The sequence below is a fragment of the Gorilla gorilla genome, chromosome 7, assembly GCF_029281585.2.
Source record: "Gorilla gorilla gorilla isolate KB3781 chromosome 7, NHGRI_mGorGor1-v2.1_pri, whole genome shotgun sequence".
Classification (NCBI taxonomy): domain Eukaryota; kingdom Metazoa; phylum Chordata; class Mammalia; order Primates; family Hominidae; genus Gorilla; species Gorilla gorilla.
In genome coordinates, this window is record NC_073231.2 from 82,999,735 (window position 1) to 83,019,523 (window position 19,789).

A 19,789-nucleotide genomic window follows, 5' to 3' on the forward strand; every position below is an offset into this window, starting at 1 on the left:
GAACAGCTGACCCTGATGGAACCACCCAGTGTGAAGGCTTCCAGGCAGTGGGGGCAGTGCTTCGGGGAAGGAAGCAAACACGCACAGGAACTGTTCTTAAACAGTTTCCATCCCACCAAGAGATCATCACTAAGGGAGCAGTGGGACTGGGATCCCCATGGGGAGGGTGTCCGTGTTCATCTGGAACTGCACTAGCCTTGGTGAAATCTAGGGGTCCCTAGGAGGAACCTCAGTGCCCCTTCTTCTTCCCATAGATGCTCTCCCCTCCTCGGAGGATGATGATGATGATGATGACTCCTCTTCAGAGGAGAAAGAAACAGATAACACCAAACCAAACCGTATGCGTGAGACACTGTTTCCTATCTTACTGCCCTTTGGGTCTGGGCATTGGGTTTAAGAGGGGAGGGGAAGGCTGAAAGGGGAGGAAGAGGAGGGCACATGGGGTCACGGTGCCTGTTCTGCTAAGTGCCAGGCACTGCTCACAGGTGTTGGGCAGATGGGCAAGACACCTCCAGGTCCTGGCCTGGGCCCTGCTCCTGAGCCTGACCAGCTGCTCCTCTCCACCCTGCCTGTCTCTCTTGGCTTTCCCCGGGCAGCCGTAGCTCCATATTGGACATCCCCGGAAAAGATGGAAAAGAAATTGCATGCAGTGCCGGCTGCCAAGACAGTGAAGTTCAAATGCCCTTCCAGTGGGACCCCAAACCCCACACTGCGCTGGTTGAAAAATGGCAAAGAATTCAAACCTGACCACAGAATTGGAGGCTACAAGGTATGTGTGTGTTCATGCGAAAGTTAGAGTAATGGGAACAGGGGAGGCCGAGTTAGGAAGTCCTGATTACATGCTTTTCATTTTTTTAAGTAATACTTTCCACCTATACAGGTTATTCATTAAAATTTTTAAATACAAAAAAATGCAAATAAAGTTTAAACATTTCTTCAGTCTTCTTTCTGTAATATGGTTTTTACATAGTTGATCACATCATGTATGTAATTTCCTTGCCTTGTCATTTGTTAACATGAGTCTTTTCATGATATATTTCAAGCATGAATATTTGAAACATAATTTTTCATGACTGTATAAGATTCCATTATTTTTAAATCCCATAATTTGGCTGGGCATGGTGGCTCACGCCTAAAATCCTATCACTTTGGGAGGCCGAGGTGGGCGGATTGCCTGAGCTCAGGAGTTCGAGACCAGCCTGGGCAACATGGTGAAACCTCCTCTGTACTAAAAATACAAAAAATTAGCCATGCGTGGTGGCAGGCTCCTGTAATCCCAGCTACTGGGGAGGCTGAAGCAGGAGATTGCTTGAACCCAGGAGACAGAGGTTGCAGTGAGCTGAGATCACGTCATTTCACTCTAGCCTGGGTGACAGAGTGAGACTCTGTCTCCAAAAAACAACAAAAAAAGTCCCATAATTTAATGAACTATTTTGTGATATTAGGTATTTTCTGGTTTTTCACCATAATAAATAATGTTGCAGTGAATCTCTGTCAGCATTTTTTTAAGCGTGCTTCCTTAGGACAGATTGTTACAAGTGAAATTACCAACTTAAAGGGTGTAAGCATTTTTTTTTTTTTTTTTTTTAGACGGAGTCTCACTCTGTCGCCCAGGCTGGAGTGCAGTGGTGCCATCTTGGCTCACTGCAAGCTCCACCTCCCAGGTTCATGCCATTCTCCTGCCTCAGCCTCCCGAGTACCTGGGATGTGCGGCCACCATTCCCAGCTAATTTTTGTATTTTTAGTAGAGACGGGGTTTCCCCATGTTGGCCAGGCTGGTCTTGAACTCATGACCTCAAGTGATCTGTCCGCCTGGGCCTCCCAGAGTGCTGGGATTACAGGCGTGAGCCACCGCACCCAGCCAGAAATATTTTAAATTAATTCACCATGCACTCACTACATGCAAGACACCATGCTTTAAATGCTGCAAGATAGCGTTCCTGCCCATAAAAATTTTCCAGTCTGATAGGAGGCAAATGTCCATGAGCAGCTACCATAAAAAGTAGACTGTGATCAGTGCTTTGGTAGGCAGAGAGGAAAGGGTGAGCACAGTTCCGACCAGAGACTGGACTGGAGGAGATGGTTTTTGAAATGAGCTGTCAAGGGCAGTGGGGGCTGGATTCTTAGTGTAATAGGAGAGGTGCACAGTTGGGAACATTCTTGGTGTGTTTGGGAGTGTTTGCAGAAGGCACATCTGTCCGGATCACGAATGACCTTGAACGTCACAGTGGAGACTTCTGGAGTCTTTACACCCCATCTGCCAGCTTGCAGAGTGTGAACGGGCTGGTAGGGGGGCAATCCACGCCTTGTCCTAGCCAACCCTGCAGCCTGGGGCCCTGTGCCACCAGGCTCTGATATGGAGGGCAGGTGCCACGGGGTGCCGACATTGTCATGGGGCTTCTGCCTGCATTTTCCTCCGGACCCTCAATGTACCCCTTTGGCATTTCCCCTCAGGTCCGTTATGCCACCTGGAGCATCATAATGGACTCCGTGGTGCCCTCTGACAAGGGCAACTACACCTGCATTGTGGAGAATGAGTACGGCAGCATCAACCACACATACCAGCTGGATGTCGTGGGTAAGAGGGCAGAGGCAGCAGGAGGAATGAGTTTAGCGGGAAGAGCCAGGCTTGGAGAACACAGCCGGGGTGTCCAGGTTTCTTAGGGGCAGAGTCAGGATAGCGATTGGCACTTCTTGGCTTTGTCACCTTGAGCAGGTCACTTCTCCCTTTTGAGCCTCACTTTTCTTATCTGTAAAATAGAGTTAAGATCAGACAGTAACACGGTCAAAGCTGGTTGTCACTGTGAAATGGAAGGTGCTGTTCAGAGTCTGTCCTGAAGGAGGCGCTGTTGGAGAGGTGTTAAATGTAGCGTAATACGAGCTGTCGCTTAATGCTAGCAACATGCCAGGCTCCTTAAATACCTGCCCTGTAATGCTTGTGGCACACCTGCAAGGTGGGCAATATTAGTCTAGCCCTGCACAGGAGCACAGGCGCATAGACTCAGAGAGGTCAGACACCTTGCTAATGCAGAACTGCACACCTGTGCCAACTTCAGGGCATCACAGGAAACTCTGGGAAGAACATTGAGCCTCTTGGAGCTATTACCGCAACCTTTTCCTTCTAGGAGTTCTGAAACTCACTCCCTAGAGATCATTGGGTACAGAATCTCTCAGCCAGTGTTCTTCTTGATTATGATGATATGGTCTAAGAAGGAGATTGTGGCCAGGTGCAGTGGCTTATGAGCTCCAGGTGGCATGGTGGGATTACTCATGCCTGTGATCCCATCACTTTAGGAGGCCGAGGCTGGAGGATTGCTTGAGGCCAGGAGTGTGAGACCAGCCTGGGCAACACAGTGAGACCCTGTCTCTATAAAAAAATTTAAAAATTAGCCTAGTGCAGTGTCATGTACTTGTAGTACCAGCTGAGTTAACTGAGGCTACTGAGGTGGGAAGATCACTTGAGCCCAGGAATTCGAAGCTGCAGTGAGCTATGATGACACCCTTGTGCTCCAGCATGGGTGACAGAGTGAGACCCTGCCTCTAAAAAAAAAAAGGTAAAAAGGAGATTCTGATCCGAGAGGTTGGGGTAAGATCTGAGATTCTGCGTTTCTAACAAGCTCCTAGGGGATGCTGGTAGCGCTGCTCGTGGACCACACTTTGAATAGCAGGAGTCAAAGTGACTCTGGTTTTACTTAAGGAGGAGCAAGTTGTGCTGAGGTCTGGGGGTGCAACTGAGTTAGAAGGTTCTCCATTAAAGCATGAGCGACTTACTGTGACTGTAAATATGATGACTGCCTTGGGGAGGAGGATCCTGATGGCTTAGGGCCTGAAGAGAGGGTGTCCCTTTCCCCAGCTCTGTTTTGAGAGGCTTGGGCTCAGCAGAAGTGCTGGGAGGTTTACAACCCATCACTGGGAAAGCCAAGTGGGGCGCAGGTGAGCCCACCCCTCTTTAGCCATGGCAAGGTCCCCATGACAAGTGCCTCCTCTCCCATATTCCACAGAGCGGTCCCCTCACCGGCCCATCCTGCAAGCAGGGTTGCCTGCCAACAAGACAGTCGCCCTGGGTAGCAACGTGGAGTTCATGTGTAAGGTGTACAGTGACCCGCAGCCGCATATCCAGTGGCTAAAGCACATCGAGGTGAACGGGAGCAAGATTGGTCCAGACAACCTGCCTTATGTCCAGATCTTGAAGGTAATCATGGCACCAGTCTTCGTGGGCCAGTCTACTGGGAAGGAGACCACTGTCTCGGGGGCTCAAGTTCCTGTGGGCAGGCTCAGTGCCCCCCAGTGGGATCATTCCTCACGCTTCAGGCACACACACTCCATCTCAGTAGGGATCTAGCCACATCCCCCAGGACTAGTGACAGAGGTCACAAAGTGGAGGTGAGCTGGGAACAGAGGGCTGCAGGGATGGGTGGTGCTGGTCTGTAATAAGCTTTGAGAGCAACGTCACTGGGGCTTTGGGGTCAGCTACACAAGGAAGGCATTTGGACCCCTGCCTTTTCATTGCCCGAAACCAGAGCCTTTCCACCAAGCGTTTCCCAGTCTTAGCCCTGTGTCCTGAGTTACGTACGATCTTTCTGGCAAATGGGGTGCATGATAAGAGCATCTCTTATGAAGAGTTGGAAAAACAAATGCCACATATAAATTCTAAGCCATATGAGGATGAGGAGTAATGGCATTTTCTTCCTTTTTCCTCTCACTCCCAGACATTCATTGTCCCTGAATGCTCCATTAATCCAGGGAAGGTAATTGCCTAAATCTCCAGTGGATCTCGCAACAGGAAGGAACCAGAAGCTGGGAAAGTTGTTTACCTCTTTGTCCCAGAGTTAGACCTCATCCTCCCCTAGCTTAGCTGTCTCAGAGATATACTGGCCCTCCCTTCTCTTCTCTTTGCTGCTGGTGCTAAAACTGCTCTGTAGGTCATTGGCCACTGTCTCCACTCACAACCCCTGCACCAGTCCTGGAGGGAGTGGGTTAAACACAAATAGAACATTCCATTTGAAGCAGTGAATCTTTTTTTTTTTTTTTTTTAATCAAATGCTTTGGATTTTTGAAGTCCACTTGTTCTGTACTTGTAAAAGGGAAAGAAGGCCAGGCGCAGTGGCTCACACCTGTAATCCCAGCACTTTAGATCACTTGAGGTCAGGAGTTTGAGACCAGCCTGGCCAACATGGTGAAACCCCATCTCTACTAAAAATACAAAAATTAGCTGTGCGTAGTGGTTGGCACCTGTAGTCCCAGCTACTCAGGAGGCTGAGGCAAGCTAACTGCTTGAACCCAGGAGGCAGAGGTTGCAGTGAGCTGAGATCACGCCACTGCATTCCAGCCTGGGTGACAGAGTGAGTGAGACTCTGCGTCAAAAAAAAAAAAAAAAAAAATCTAAAAGGGAAAGATAATAAATCTCACTTAACATCTCCCTTCGCTCCCTGGGCCGGCCTGAAAGTTACACGGGAGCAACGTGCGTGGCCACGTCTCAGCTTTGCCCAACTGACTGGTGTGTCGTTGGTTTGTTCCAGCATTCGGGGATTAATAGCTCGGATGCGGAGGTGCTGACCCTGTTCAATGTGACAGAGGCCCAGAGCGGGGAGTATGTGTGTAAGGTTTCCAATTATATTGGTGAAGCTAACCAGTCTGCGTGGCTCACTGTCACCAGACCTGTGGCAAAAGGTAATGGGGAGATGGATGGGACCCTGTGCTGGGGATTTGATATAGGCCCCAAGCTGCTGGGGCAGGCGGGGAAGCCAGTACTGGACTATCCTTGCCACCCTACTGTATTTCTAGTGCCCAGAGCCATGGAAAAATACCCGGCCTGGGAGGCTGGTTTGGTTTGGTATTGTGTTGGTGTCTGTGGGTTCCCTCTCTGCCTTCTGTGTGTTCCTTGGCTTTGTGTGGATCCATGTGAGGACTCACGGGGACACGGTTTTGCTGTGTTACAAATGGTACTTCAGACTGAAGTTGTGAGTGAGTGGTGATTAAGAGAAGGGGCCATAGGCCAGGCACGGTGGCTCACGCCTGTAATCCCAGCACTTTGGGAGGCTGAGGTGGGAGGATCGCTTGAAGCCAGGAGTTTGAGACCAGCCTGGGCAACATAGCAAGACCCCATCTCTACAAATTAAATAAATTAGCCAAGTATGGTGGCGTGTGCCTGTAGTCCCAGCTAGTCTGAAGGCTGAGGCAGGAGGATTGCCTGAGCTTAGAAGGTCGAGGCTGCAGTGAGCTATGTTTATGCCACTGCACCCCAGCCTGGGTTGACAGAATGGTACCCCATCTCTTAAAAAAGAGAAGGGGTTAGGCATTCCCTTGCATACTCGCATCTGCTGGCTGTGTATGCACATGTGCGTGTGAGTGTGTATGCGTGTGCATGTGTGTGTCTGCAGCCCCTGCCATCCCTCCTGTGTTCACCTTCTGGCTATCTTTACCTGAAACCAAACAGCCCCTGCCCGCCGGCCCCATTTCTCCATGCCGCTCACCGCCCGCATGCTCGGATGGGCCAGTGGCTGCCAGCATCTGGTGAAGGGTCGTAACCAGCCGTCGTCTTCTCAGGTCTGCCGGAGTTCTTCCCTCAGGGTCTCACCCTCTTCCTCTAACAGGTTTTGCTGCCTGGTGGTTTTCGTTTGTTCCTTGTTGCAAAGAAGATGTGGGGGAGCATTTCTTCCTCTAGTCCCCCTTCTTTCTGTCTCCTTCCCTTGCTCTGCATCTCTTAGAGGTCTCATGTCCTGTGCTTGTCCATTTTGCTTCCGTTGTCTCTTCTAGACTGCTGGAGTTAATACCACCGACAAAGAGATGGAGGTGCTTCACTTAAGAAATGTCTCCTTTGAGGATGCAGGGGAGTATACGTGCTTGGCGGGTAACTCTATCGGACTCTCCCATCACTCTGCATGGTTGACCGTTCTGGAAGGTACACACTGTAACTTCTCCTCTCGATGTCCTGCCCTCGCCACGGGCACGGGGGGAGCATGCATTTCCAGGCTTAGGGAGACACAGAGGCAGGAGAGCTGGAAGAATGGGCTACTGCCTGCCTGGTGCCACATCCTGCCCCAGCTTTGAGGGCTGAATCCTCTCAGCTCAGAGAAGAGAGCTTCCCTAGTTTTGCAGGCGCACGGAGGCCTCCCACCCATACACCTGCCTCTGCTCTCCCCCTGGCCATTGCAATGCATGCCCGGGATCTGGGTTTACCCTGCAGCCAGACTCCTCCAGGGCAGGCTCCTTCCGTCCTTGGGTCCAGCAGCCTCCCCCCTCCGCTGGGTACTGAGCATCTGAAAGGTCTCAGATAGGGCCCTACGCCTCTTCTCCCTTCTCAAGTGCTCAGCCCAGGGCTGGGGCTTGCTGCTTGCAAAGAGCAGCCCACCCTCCTGTACTGCCATCCTATTGCCTTTGAAGAAGGAGGTCAGCCTGGACAGGTGAACTGAGTTGCCTTCAGAACGGCCTGTCTCAGGCAGCCGCAGCAGGCTTCACGATGTCCATGTATCCTGTTTGGCTGCTGCCGTCTCTCCTCTCCCAAGAGGGGAGGTCTGCGTGTTGAGCCAGGGAGGAAGGAGCCTGCAGCCTGCTCAGGGTGGTGGCTGGTGACTGCGGGGCCAGGGCTTGCTGCTGTCTCTCGGAATGTCCTGCATGTGGGTCTGGCTGTTCCTGCTGGCACTGCCCTCTTCTCTCTCCCCTCCTTTCCCACTCTGCCCTGCTTGCCCGTCAGGGTCTCCGGATGCCCCTGCTGGAGGCAGAGAAGCGTTCTGTTTTTATCGTCGTCCCTGTCTTGGTCCTGTCCGTGCTCCCCATGTGCTCCCAATCAGTTGTCTTCATTCCTCAACATCAGGGAAAGAAAAAACAGCAACACTTCTCCCTGTCATCAGCTCTGCTGTCTCCTTGTCAGGCCTTGGGACGTTCTCTGGGCTCAGTCTAGGGTCATGCCTCATGCCTCATGCCTCTCTGGGAAGGTTCCCAGGGGTGCCGCCTCCATGGTTGGCTGGTGGGTTTTAAAGGGGAAGGTTGGGAGGAGGCCTGTGGAAGGAGGAGGGCCGTCCACACCCGTGGGGCAAAGCGTGTTCCATGAAACCAGTGCTGCGCATGCTGGGATGAAAGCCTCCCAGCCTCTCGTGCTGAAGGGAAAAGTGGACCGAACTGGCTTAGCTGCTGTGGCAATGGGGTGGGGGGTGAGTCCTAATCAGAAAGTGGAACCCCGCCCCCTGCTGCCACATTTCCTTAAGTTTTAGGAGTTAGGTCCTATGAGTAGAATTTGAAAGAACTATCGAAAAAGCTTATTTTTGGAAATTAAGTCAGCTTTGCCTGTGGTTTGGCTAGGAATAAATATTTACCTGTGTGCCCCTACAGAGATGACACAGACCCAAAGTGGGACATTGAGCAAGGCACAGGCTGGTTCCCCTCCTGTCCTCTGTCCTCATTCTGTGAGTGCCACCATCACCAGGTACTGTGGCCTGCAGAAATAAACAAGGCACCAACCCTGCCCTCAGGGACCCCGTGTCTTCTTAGGGACAGAGGACTCAGAAACATCTGTGTCCCCGCATGTTAAGTGCATGCACACAGTGCTGAGGCTTTGCAGAGAAGGGCCATGGCTCCCTGAGGAGACCAAGAAAGGCACATAGAAGTGACTTCTCAGCTGGCCCTTGCAGGATCCCTGGGTGCCTGTACCTCTCCAGTCCAGCTGAGCATGGAGGCTCAGGAATTAATGAGGATGGGGCTTGTGTAGCACGGTGGTTGTAGGCCATCCCTTTTCCATGGCTCAAGTCCATTGAAGGCAGCCTCCAAAATCAGGGTGTTGCCTGATCCTCCTAGTGCCACAATCCCAGTCCTAGCTAGAACTTGCCATGGTTCTTCTCCCTAAAAGTTCCCAGGGGACAGGAGATAGGTGTTGCTTTTCTAATGGAGCGGGACCTCGCATGGACGGGGCCCTCCAAGCCTGCTAACACCCTGTTCGCACTGACTCAGCCCTGGAAGAGAGGCCGGCAGTGATGACCTCGCCCCTGTACCTGGAGATCATCATCTATTGCACAGGGGCCTTCCTCATCTCCTGCATGGTGGGGTCGGTCATCGTCTACAAGATGAAGAGTGGTACCAAGAAGAGCGACTTCCACAGCCAGATGGCTGTGCACAAGCTGGCCAAGAGCATCCCTCTGCGCAGACAGGTAACAGAAAGTAGATGGGGGATTTGCACACTCAGCACCACCTCTCTCTCTGGGCCTCTAATGCCCTGCCCTCTCCATTGTCCCTAATCTACAGCTTTGGGCCTTATTTTCTGGCTTCTGGGCAAGGCACAGTGGAATGTCATGAACTAAGTGCTCTAGAGTCTGTTTCAAGCTAGTGTAGCCCATGAATTTCCTGCACCCTCCATATCACACTGCAAGTCCTCCGGACTCCTGGGACGTGGATTGGGAGGAAGTCCTATTTGGATGGAATGTGCAGCCAATAGCATGAATTTGAACTGTCCCCAAGGGCTGCTTAGAAGTGCAGAGATGCAGGGTAGAGAAGAGAACTGTTTGTATTAGTCCATTTTCACACTGCTGAGAAAGACATATCCAAGACCAGGCAATTTACAAAAGAAAGAGGTTTAATGGACTCACAGTTCCACGTGGCTGGGGAGGCCTCACAATTGCAGAAGGCAAAAGGCACGTCTCACATGGCGGCAGACGAGAAAAGAGCTTGTACAGGGAAACTCCCCTTTATAAAATCATCAGATCTCCTGAGATTTATTCACTATCACAAGAACAGCACAGGGAAGACCTGCCCCCATGAGTCAATGACCTCCTACCAGGTACCTCCCATAACATGTGGGAATTCAAGATGAGAGTTGGGTGGGGACACAGCCAAACCATATCAGCCATACCATACCCTTGTCCCCTGTGTGCCCACCCTTCCCCACAGGAGGAAATGGTACAGATGGCACAGGTGTGTGCAAGAATGACCGTTCCCTCAGAAGCCTGTGCTCATTCTGGAAGGTGCTTTGGGAGTTAGGAATCCATAAGCTAAGGCAAAGTATTTGCAAAGAGTCAGGAGAATAGAGTTGTTACTGCAGTGATCAGTTATAAAATGTCAAGCTGGAAGAGGTGCATTTGGTCTGCTTATTTTAAAGGTGAGTGAAGTCCAGAAAGGCCAGCTTGTGGCAGAAATAGGTCAGTCCTAGAAGTTGGGCCTCCTGGCCTACCATGGTCTTTGGACCACTCTGTGTTGAGGAAAGAACATCAGATACACAGACATGTGCCTCTGCCATTGTTGGGAAGCCCTGACTAAGAATGGGAAGGAGTCACCCCTGTCCTCCCTCCTTGCTCTAGGGTGACCCCACTCTTCCTTGCAGGTGTCTGCTGACTCCAGTGCATCCATGAACTCTGGGGTTCTTCTGGTTCGGCCGTCACGGCTCTCCTCCAGTGGGACTCCCATGCTAGCAGGGGTCTCTGAGTATGAGCTTCCCGAAGACCCTCGCTGGGAGCTGCCTCGGGACAGGTAATAATACTTTGACTCCCAACTTTTTGAAGGCATTCCTTGCTTGCTATTCTAGTGGTGGAAGGTGTGTATACTAACACCTTCTGGGCGGTGAAGGTTCATGAAATGCCTGCAGAAACATTCATTCCACTTTCTGCTCGCAGTTGGATGAAATACAGAGAGGTGGAGATGGGGTGCCTCTCAAGGTTTGAACTTCACCAGCCCCAACTTATGCCACTCTCTGTTTCCCCCGAAAGACTGGTCTTAGGCAAACCCCTGGGAGAGGGCTGCTTTGGGCAGGTGGTGTTGGCAGAGGCTATCGGGCTGGACAAGGACAAACCCAACCGTGTGACCAAAGTGGCTGTGAAGATGTTGAAGTGTAAGTGATGCTTCTGTCCTTGCAAAGAAAATCTTGTCCCATTCCAAGCAAACAGCAGGCCTCGGGCCCAGCAGAACAGCTTCTCTGGTGCCTTTGCTGCCCACACCTGCTCCCCTGCCTGCTTGGGGTTACCTGGGAGTGGAGGGGGTGCTCTGCACCTTGAGATTGTTCTATGACGTCACTCTGTTCCTTGGCGTCAACCTGGGCTGTGGTCAGGTGTTTATCCTGGATCCATCGCTTGCAGGCTTTCCTCACCACATCCCTGCCCACTCACTACCACCTATTGCAACAACGGCTCCCATGAGAGGGAAGAGAAAACAAGTTTGGATGAAGTGGGGAGGAGAGAATCAAGTCCCAGGGAAAAGCAGCCCCTCGACACATACCCCACTCCCTTAGCCTTTATCCTGCCCTCCTCCCTTCCCAAGTAAATGAGTCTCAACGTGTTCTTTAAAGCGGACGCAACAGAGAAAGACTTGTCAGACCTGATCTCGGAAATGGAGATGATGAAGATGATCGGGAAGCATAAGAATATCATCAACCTGCTGGGGGCCTGCACGCAGGATGGTGGGTGCCGGCCAGACTGGCTTTCCCTGCCCAGCGGGGAGAAGATCTGAGCTGGGGTATCAGTCCCAAGGCCTCTCTCAGCCACAACTAGGGAAGGGGGTTAAGAGAGGCCGCTTTGGCAGAGGTTTAAAATGTGTTATCTCGGGATCTGGGCTCTGCTCATTGGTGTTCATTCAGGAATACAGATACCTAGATTCACACACGTGGTGTGTTAACAGAGGCAGCTGAGTAATTATGGTCTAAGAGCGCTCAGGCTGGGTGCAGTGGCCCATGCCTGTAATCCCAGCAATTTGGGAGGCCGAGGCAGGCAGATCACTTGAGATCAGGAGTTCGAGACCAGTCTGGTCAAAATGGTGAAACCCCGTCTCTACTAAAAAATACAAAAGTTAGCCAGGCATGGTCACGCATGCCTATAATCCCAGCTACTCAGGAGGCTGACGCATAAGACTTGCTTGAACCCAGGAGGTGGAGGTTGCAGTGAGCCAAGATCACGCCATTGTACTCCAGCTTGGGAGATACTCCCGCTGTCTCAAAAATAAAATAAATAAATAGGCCAGGCACAGTGGCTCACGCCTGTAATCCCAGCACCTTGGGAGGGTGAGGCGGGTGGATCACTTGAGGTCAGGAGTTCGAGACCAGCCTGGCCAACAGGTGAAACCCCATCTCTACTAAAAATACAAAAAGTAGCCGGGCGTGGTGGCGCATGCCTGTAATTCCAGCTACTCGGGAGGCTGTGGCAGGAGAATCGTTTGAACCCAGGAGGCGGAGGTTGCAGTTAGCCGAGATCACGCCATTGCACTCCAGCTTGGGCAACAAGAGCAAAACTCCATCTCAAAAAAAAAAAAAAAAAATTAGCCAGGCATTGTTCATGCCTATAATCCCAGCTGCTTGGGAGGCTGAGGCAGGAGAATCACTTGAATCCAGAAGGCAGAGGTTGCAGTGAGCCGAAATGGCGCCACTGCACTCCAGCCTGGGCAACAGAGTGAGACTCCATCTCAAAATAAACAGACAAACTGGGGCTCTTACCCCATTGTTGCTTGGGAATTTTCTGGACTATGCTGGGAATAATTATTTCTCTGATTTTCTTTGGGTAGTAGAATGGATTTCCCAGGTCCCCTAAGAGGAGGCAGGAGATGGGAGGTTGGCCGGGGTGTGCTGCTGGGGGTGGGGTTTCTTTGAGGTGAAGCCAAACCTGCTCACCTGCTGCTGGCCCCATGGCCTCTTCTCCTGTGCCTGCAGGTCCCTTGTATGTCATCGTGGAGTATGCCTCCAAGGGCAACCTGCGGGAGTACCTGCAGGCCCGGAGGCCCCCAGGGCTGGAATACTGCTACAACCCCAGCCACAACCCAGAGGAGCAGCTCTCCTCCAAGGACCTGGTGTCCTGTGCCTACCAGGTGGCCCGAGGCATGGAGTATCTGGCCTCCAAGAAGGTGTGGAACCTGAAGGCTCCCCTGGGTAATGCCAGGGTGGGAACAGAGCCCCCCTAGTCCTCCAGCCTGTGACTTGTCATCTTGTGGTGGCGTTGTGGATGCACTGAGCACTGGCCCTGTGTGCCCTGTGTGTTGTCTTAGGCTCTCTGGGAACTGCAGAGTCAGGAGCACCAGTGTAGCCAGGTGGCCTTGGGGTCAGACTGATGTAGGGTCCGATCTGTGCACTGCCACTTTCTGCGTAGCCTCAGGCAGCTACTTAGCATCTTAAAATTCTTCAAATACAAAATAAGAATAATATCAGCTGGGTGCAGTGGCCAAGGCGGGAGGATTGCTTGAGCTCAGGAGTGTGAGACCAGGTTGGGCAATATATTGAGACCCCATCTTTAAAAAAAAAAAAAAAATTAAAAAATCAGCTGGATGTAGTAGTGCGTGCCGGTAGTCCCAGCTACTCGGGAGGCTGAGGTGGGAGGCTAGCTTGAGCCCAGGAGTTTGAGGCTGCACTGAGCCATGATCACACCACTGCACCCCAGCCGGGGCGACAGAGCAAGGCCCTGTCTCAAAAGAAAATAAAGTATAACAATACCTGTTGTAGAATTGTTATGAAGATAAAATGAAACTGTCTGTGAGTGTTGAGTGCAGTGTTTGGTGTGTAAGGGCTGGCCTGGTTTGAGCCCAGCCCCATATGGACTTGCTGTGCTGGGAGGCAGGACCTAGGAGCACACATTGCTGCAGACGCAGCAGAGGCATAAGGGGCCAGTCTTTGGGGAAGGAAGGGAGGAGCGCTTGGTGTGATGAGAAGCCTGGAGCTGGCAGAGAACGTTAGAGGAGGGAAAGCAAAGGTTCAGGGGCAGAGCAGTGTGGCAGAAGTTCTATGAGACAAGTCGGCTAGTTGCATGGGTGGCGGCCCCCCAGAGCCTTCCAGCTCCCTCACCTCCCCGCCTCCCGCTCTCCCTTCCTCCTTCCTCAGTGCATACACCGAGACCTGGCAGCCAGGAATGTCCTGGTGACAGAGGACAATGTGATGAAGATAGCAGACTTTGGCCTCGCACGGGACATTCACCACATCGACTACTATAAAAAGACAACCAACGTGAGTGCCGACAAGGCCGCCCTGTGCTGGTGGTTTCATCTGAGAAGCGAGGAGTGGGGTGGGCTGAGAACCCACCCCCCAGTCCCTTCCCACCTGTGCCCTCATGGCCCTGCCTGGGGCCACTCCAACCTCCCCTGTGCTGCTTTCAGGGCCGACTGCCTGTGAAGTGGATGGCGCCCGAGGCATTATTTGACCGGATCTACACCCACCAGAGTGATGTGTGAGTTTGTAATAGCAATTGCCAGGGAGGTGTGGGATAGAGAGCTTCTAGCACTGTAGAGTCCTGCTTTCTCCCTGGACTGAGGAGTCCTCTTTCTGCCCCAGAGAGAAAAACAAAACATTGTCTGTGGCCATTCCCTCTGCTCCAGATGTTGAAAGGCTGATCTGTTCTCCATGCTGTCTCCTGGCACTGCCCTGGGTAGAGGATTTGTGCTGGGGGAGGGGAGGCGGAGAAGCTCTAACACCCTGTGGCTCTCCGCCCATTTGCAGGTGGTCTTTCGGGGTGCTCCTGTGGGAGATCTTCACTCTGGGCGGCTCCCCATACCCCGGTGTGCCTGTGGAGGAGCTTTTCAAGCTGCTGAAGGAGGGTCACCGCATGGACAAGCCCAGTAACTGCACCAACGAGCTGTAAGCCTGAGGAGATGTCGGAGGCCCTGAGCCAGGCCCTGGGGCAAGAGTGGGCTTGAGGGGCAGGGGGCTAGACTAGAGAGTATCCATCTCCAGGAGACGGCCCTGACCTTACAGTCCTGCCGCAGGTACATGATGATGCGGGACTGCTGGCATGCAGTGCCCTCACAGAGACCCACCTTCAAGCAGCTGGTGGAAGACCTGGACCGCATCGTGGCCTTGACCTCCAACCAGGTAAGGCTGCCCTTGCCAGAGCCAGAGCTCAGGCCGTCCCCACTGCGTGCACGCACCTCCCTGAGCAGGGAGGAGGGGCCCGGCCCATCGCTGCTTCCTCTCGCCCATCACAGGAGTACCTGGACCTGTCCATGCCCCTGGACCAGTACTCCCCCAGCTTTCCCGACACCCGGAGCTCTACGTGCTCCTCAGGGGAGGATTCCGTCTTCTCTCATGAGCCGCTGCCCGAGGAGCCCTGCCTGCCCCGACACCCAGCCCAGCTTGCCAATGGCGGACTCAAACGCCGCTGACTGCCACCCACACGCCCTCCCCAGACTCCACCGTCAGCTGTAACCCTCACCCACAGCCCCTGCTGGGCCCACCGCCTGTCCGTCCCTGTCCCCTTTCCTGCTGGCAGGAGCCGGCTGCCTACCAGGGGCCTTCCTGTGTGGCCTGCCTTCACCCCACTCAGCTCACCTCTTCCTCCACCTCCTCTCCACCTGCTGGTGAGAGGTGCAAAGAGGCAGATCTTTGCTGCCGGCCACTTCATCCCCTCCCAGATGTTGGACCAACACCCCTCCCTGCCACCAGGCACTGCCTGGAGGGCGGGGAGTGGGAGCCGATGAACAGGCATGCAAGTGAGAGCTTCCTGAGCTTTCTCCTGTCGGTTTGGTCTGTTTTGCCTTCACCCATAAGCCCCTCGCACTCTGGTGGCAGGTGCCTTGTTCTCAGGGCTACAGCAGTAGGGAGGTCAGTGCTTCGTGCCTCGATTGAAGGTGACCTCTGCCCCAGATAGGTGGTGCCAGTGGCTTATTAATTCCGATACTAGTTTGCTTTGCTGACCAAATGCCTGGTACCAGAGGATGGTGAGGCGAAGGCCAGGTTGGGGGCAGTGTTATGGCCCTGGGGCCCAGCCCCAAACTGGGGGCTCTGTATATAGCTATGAAGAAAACACAAAGTGTATAAATCTGAGTATATATTTACATGTCTTTTTAAAAAGGTTGTTACCAGAGATTTACCCATCGGGTAAGATGCTCCTGGTGGCTGGGAGGCATCAGTTGCTATATATTAAAAACAAAAAAGAAAAAAAAGGAAAATGTTTTTAAAAAGGTCATATATTTTTTGCTACTTTTGCTGTTTTATTTTTTTAAATTATGTTCTAAACCTATTTTCAGTTTAGGTCCCTCAATAAAAATTGCTGCTGCTTCATTTATCTATGGGCTGTGTGAAAAGGGTGGGAATGTCCACTGGAAAGAAGGGACACCCACGGGCCCTGGGGCTAGGTCTGTCCCGAGGGCACCGCATGCTCCCGGCGCAGGTTCCTTGTAACCTCTTCTTCCTAGGTCCTGCACCCAGACCTCACGACGCACCTCCTGCCTCTCCGCTGCTTTTGGAAAGTCAGAAAAAGAAGATGTCTGCATTGAGGGCAGGAACCCCATCCATGCAGTAGAGGCGCTGGGCAGAGAGTCAAGGCCCAGCAGCCATCGACCATGGATGGTTTCCTCCAAGGAAACCGGTGGGGTTGGGCTGGGGAGGGGGCACCTACCTAGGAATAGCCACGGGGTAGAGCTACAGTGATTAAGAGGAAGGCAAGGGCGTGGTTGCTCACGCCTGTAATCCCAGCACTTTGGGACACCGAGGTGGGCAGATCACTTCAGGTCAGGAGTTTTGAGACCAGCCTGGCCAACTTAGTGAAACCCCATCTCTACTAAAAATGCAAAAATTATCCAGGCATGGTGGCACACGCCTGTAATCCCAGCTCCACAGGAGGCTGAGACAGAATCCCTTGAACCTGGGAGGCGGAGGTTGCAGTGAGCCGAGATTGCGCCATTGCACTCCAGCCTGGGCAACAGAGAAAACAAAAAGGAAAACAAATGATGAAGGTCTGCAGAAACTGAAACCCAGACATGTGTCTGCCCCCTCTATGTGGGCATGGTTTTGCCGGTGCTTCTAAGTGCAGGAGAACATGTCACCTGAGGCTAGTTTTGCATTCAGGTCCCTGGCTTCGTTTCTTATTGGTATGCCTCCCCAGATCGTCCTTCCTGTATCCATGTGACCAGACTGTATTTGTTGGGACTGTCGCAGATCTTGGCTTCTTACAGTTCTTCCTGTCCAAACTCCATCCTGCCCCTCAGGAACGGGGGAAGATTCTCCGAATGTTTTTGGTTTTTTGGCTGCTTGGAATTTACTTCTGCCACCTGCTGGTCATCACTGTCCTCACCAAGTGGATTCTGGCTCCCTGGTACCTCATGGCTCAAACTACCACTCCTCAGTCGCTATATTAAAGCTTATATTTTGCTGGATTACTGCTAAATACAAAAGAAAAGTTCAATATGTTTTCATTTCTGTAGAGAAAATGGGATTGCTGCTTTAAATTTCTGAGCTAGGGATTTTTTGGCAGCTGCAGTGTTGGCGACTATTGTAAAATTCTCTTTGTTTCTGTCTGTAAATAGCACCTGCTAACATTACAATTTGTATTTATGTTTAAAGAAGGCATCATTTGGTGAACAGAACTAGGAAATGAATTTTTAGCTCTTAAAAGCATTTGCTTTGAGACCGCACAGGAGTGTCTTTCCTTGTAAAACAGTGATCATAATTTCTGCCTTGGCCCTACCTTGAAGCAATGTTGTGTGAAGGGATGAAGAATCTAAAAGTCTTCATAAGTCCTTGGGAGAGGTGCTAGAAAAATATAAGGCACTATCATAATTACAGTGATGTCCTTGCTGTTACTACTCAAATCACCCACGAATTTCCCCAAAGACTGCACTAGCTGTCAAATAAAAGACAGTGAAATTGACCTGAGAGAAAATGAAATGGCCGTTTTACTTAGAGGACCAGATCGGGTCTCCTGAGGAAAGGAATCCAGTTTATCTAATGAAGATGTCGTGCCATGAAGGCACTGAGTCTGTCTGGTTTCCTGAGGGTTAAAAGATTAGGGCTGGGATCACCACAGCATTAATCAATACTGCCTTTTCGTCTCTTCTAATTGCCATAGGCTGGAGATCATCGGTCCCTTGGCCCTGCTAATGTAATGTATTGATCTCAGGTAAGTAAGATTGAGCATCAAATGAGGCAAGAAATCTGTCTCATTGTTAATGAGGTTGCTGTGCTTATTAGCCACCACTGGGTGGAGCCAGCGAGCTGAAGCACCAGTCCGCTCTCAAGTCACATTGGTCCAACTACTACCTGCTAGTGTGTGCTGGTGGTGAGTGGGAAATCTTTAGCCTAGATTTGGCATTACAGAAAAACTGATTGGGCAGCACTGATGTGGCTTGTCTTGGGATGATTTTAGAATTAGACATGACACAGGTGCAAGGCCCTAAGTGTCAGTGGCCACCACCTCTCTATTGTAGCAGAATTGTGTGTAAGACCCAGGCCACATCTAGCATCACTGTAGTTGGGTTTTTAGAGAATGCCTAAAGTGACCGGGCATGGTGGCGCATGCCTGTAATCCCAGCACTTTGGGAGGCTGAGGCAGGCAGATCACCTGAGGTCGGGAGTTCAAGACCAGCCTGGCCAACATGGTGAAACCCCATCTCTACAAAAATACAAAAATTAGCCAGGCATGGTGGTGCATGCCTTTAATCCCAGCTACTCCAGAGACTGCGGCAGGAGAATCGCTTGAACCCAGGAGGCAGACGTTGCAGTGAGCCAAGATCGTGCCACTGCACTCCAGCGTGGGTGACAGCAAGACTGTCCCAAAAAAAAAAAAAAAAATCTAAAGTCATACCCAATGAGATCATTAGTGGCAGGTAGAGCCAAGGCATCTGCATCTATAGAGAAGGGAGCAGAGAGGAGAAAGCTCTGAAGCAGCCAGCACAGCCTTCCATTCCTTCCACTGAGGAGAGCCAGGGAAGAAGGTGGTCAGTAAGAACCCAACTGCTAAGACTTGGTCTGGGCGGGTTTCTTCTAGGTGGACTGTCAACAGTATTCAGGACCATTTCCACCGTACTGCCCCACATGCAGGTCTTCGCATGCAGAAGGGATCTATTTCATAAACATACTAACTAGAGGTGTAACTATCATTACCCTGGGAGGCTCAAAGAGTTGGTGGTTAACGATTTACCAGAACACCACTAGCTGGGGCTAGATGCAAGGATCACTGAACCCAACAGCCAAGCACCCTAAATGATGAGAACAACAAAACATCCTTGACTTCTCTGAGCTGCTAGCAGAAGAGTGGGAGGAGAGGTCTATCAAGTGGCCCGGGTCCCTTGACCAGGTCACTGCTCATTCCCACCCTGCTCGGAGGGAAAGCCAGAAGGAACTGTAGGACAGCCCAGCAGTACCTATGACTCATTCAGCTAAAACAGAATTGAGCAAGTTTAGCTAATCCCTTTCCCACATTTAACACCTGAAATGTGGACTAATTAAAAATACCCGTCATTTTTGAAATGGGAAAGTGTATTGTGAATCACTTCTATAGGCAGGATCCATGACTGCTGTATGTGCACAGTAGGGATTCATCATTCCCAAAGAACTGGGCTTCATTAGTGGGACATGGTGGAGCTTCTCTGATGGAGCAGAAGTTTAGAAAGCATTGTAGAATGCATATTCTTGCTGTGAAGTGCTGGTGACATTCCTCATTTAGGTGATCCCAGACAGGACAGTTGAGTTTTACTTGTTTTAACTGACTGCTGTCTAACCACAGCAAGTAAAGTAATCTAATTTTATCACCTACAGGCTGAAATACCTTTGGCCTTCTAACCACTCCCCAGGGGAAGAAAGCCCTTCGTCAGCTGCATGGCAGTCTATCTATTATTTCAGTATTATTAATACTGAAAACACCAAGCATAAATATCCTAATGTAATACTTGTTGCTGGGTAGCACAGGGATTATATCAGACTTTCACAATCCCTATGACTAATAAATAGTCTTATTTGTGAAAGACAAACTGGCCAGAAACACACACACCCAACACAAACAAATGGTTAAGGCTTAAACCCTTAATTATGCTTCCTAGCAAAATGGTGGCTAATGAAAGCCATATGTGCTAGAAGAGTGGCTGCCTCGCAGATTGCGGCTGCCTCACAGATTGCTGCAGCCTCTGCAGG

At 51.4% G+C, this 19,789-nt stretch overlaps 1 protein-coding gene across 18 annotated transcripts in view; it reads left to right on the forward strand.

Moving 5' to 3' along the window:
- Positions 1-15,943, forward strand: part of FGFR1 (fibroblast growth factor receptor 1) — a 55,231-nt gene extending 39,288 nt beyond the window's left edge. For 6 of the 18 annotated variants that reach the window (XM_019032134.3, XM_019032138.3, XM_055348981.2 and 3 more), the window contains 15 exons: positions 255-344; positions 597-769; positions 2,455-2,578; positions 4,002-4,192; positions 6,757-6,901; positions 8,944-9,146; positions 10,307-10,452; positions 10,689-10,810; positions 11,264-11,374; positions 12,614-12,804; positions 13,772-13,894; positions 14,044-14,114; positions 14,384-14,521; positions 14,650-14,755; positions 14,869-15,943. In XM_019032134.3, coding sequence (XP_018887679.1) covers positions 255-344; positions 597-769; positions 2,455-2,578; positions 4,002-4,192; positions 6,757-6,901; positions 8,944-9,146; positions 10,307-10,452; positions 10,689-10,810; positions 11,264-11,374; positions 12,614-12,804; positions 13,772-13,894; positions 14,044-14,114; positions 14,384-14,521; positions 14,650-14,755; positions 14,869-15,045 — 2,111 coding nt within the window. In that variant the 3' untranslated portion in view covers positions 15,046-15,943. The remainder of the gene's footprint in view (positions 1-254; positions 345-596; positions 770-2,454; positions 2,579-4,001; positions 4,193-6,756; positions 6,902-8,943; positions 9,147-10,306; positions 10,453-10,688; positions 10,811-11,263; positions 11,375-12,613; positions 12,805-13,771; positions 13,895-14,043; positions 14,115-14,383; positions 14,522-14,649; positions 14,756-14,868) is intronic. The other 12 variants (XM_019032141.3, XM_063709340.1, XM_063709345.1 and 9 more) reach the window with 3 other exon arrangements.
- The last annotated feature ends 3,846 nt before the right edge of the window (positions 15,944-19,789 follow it).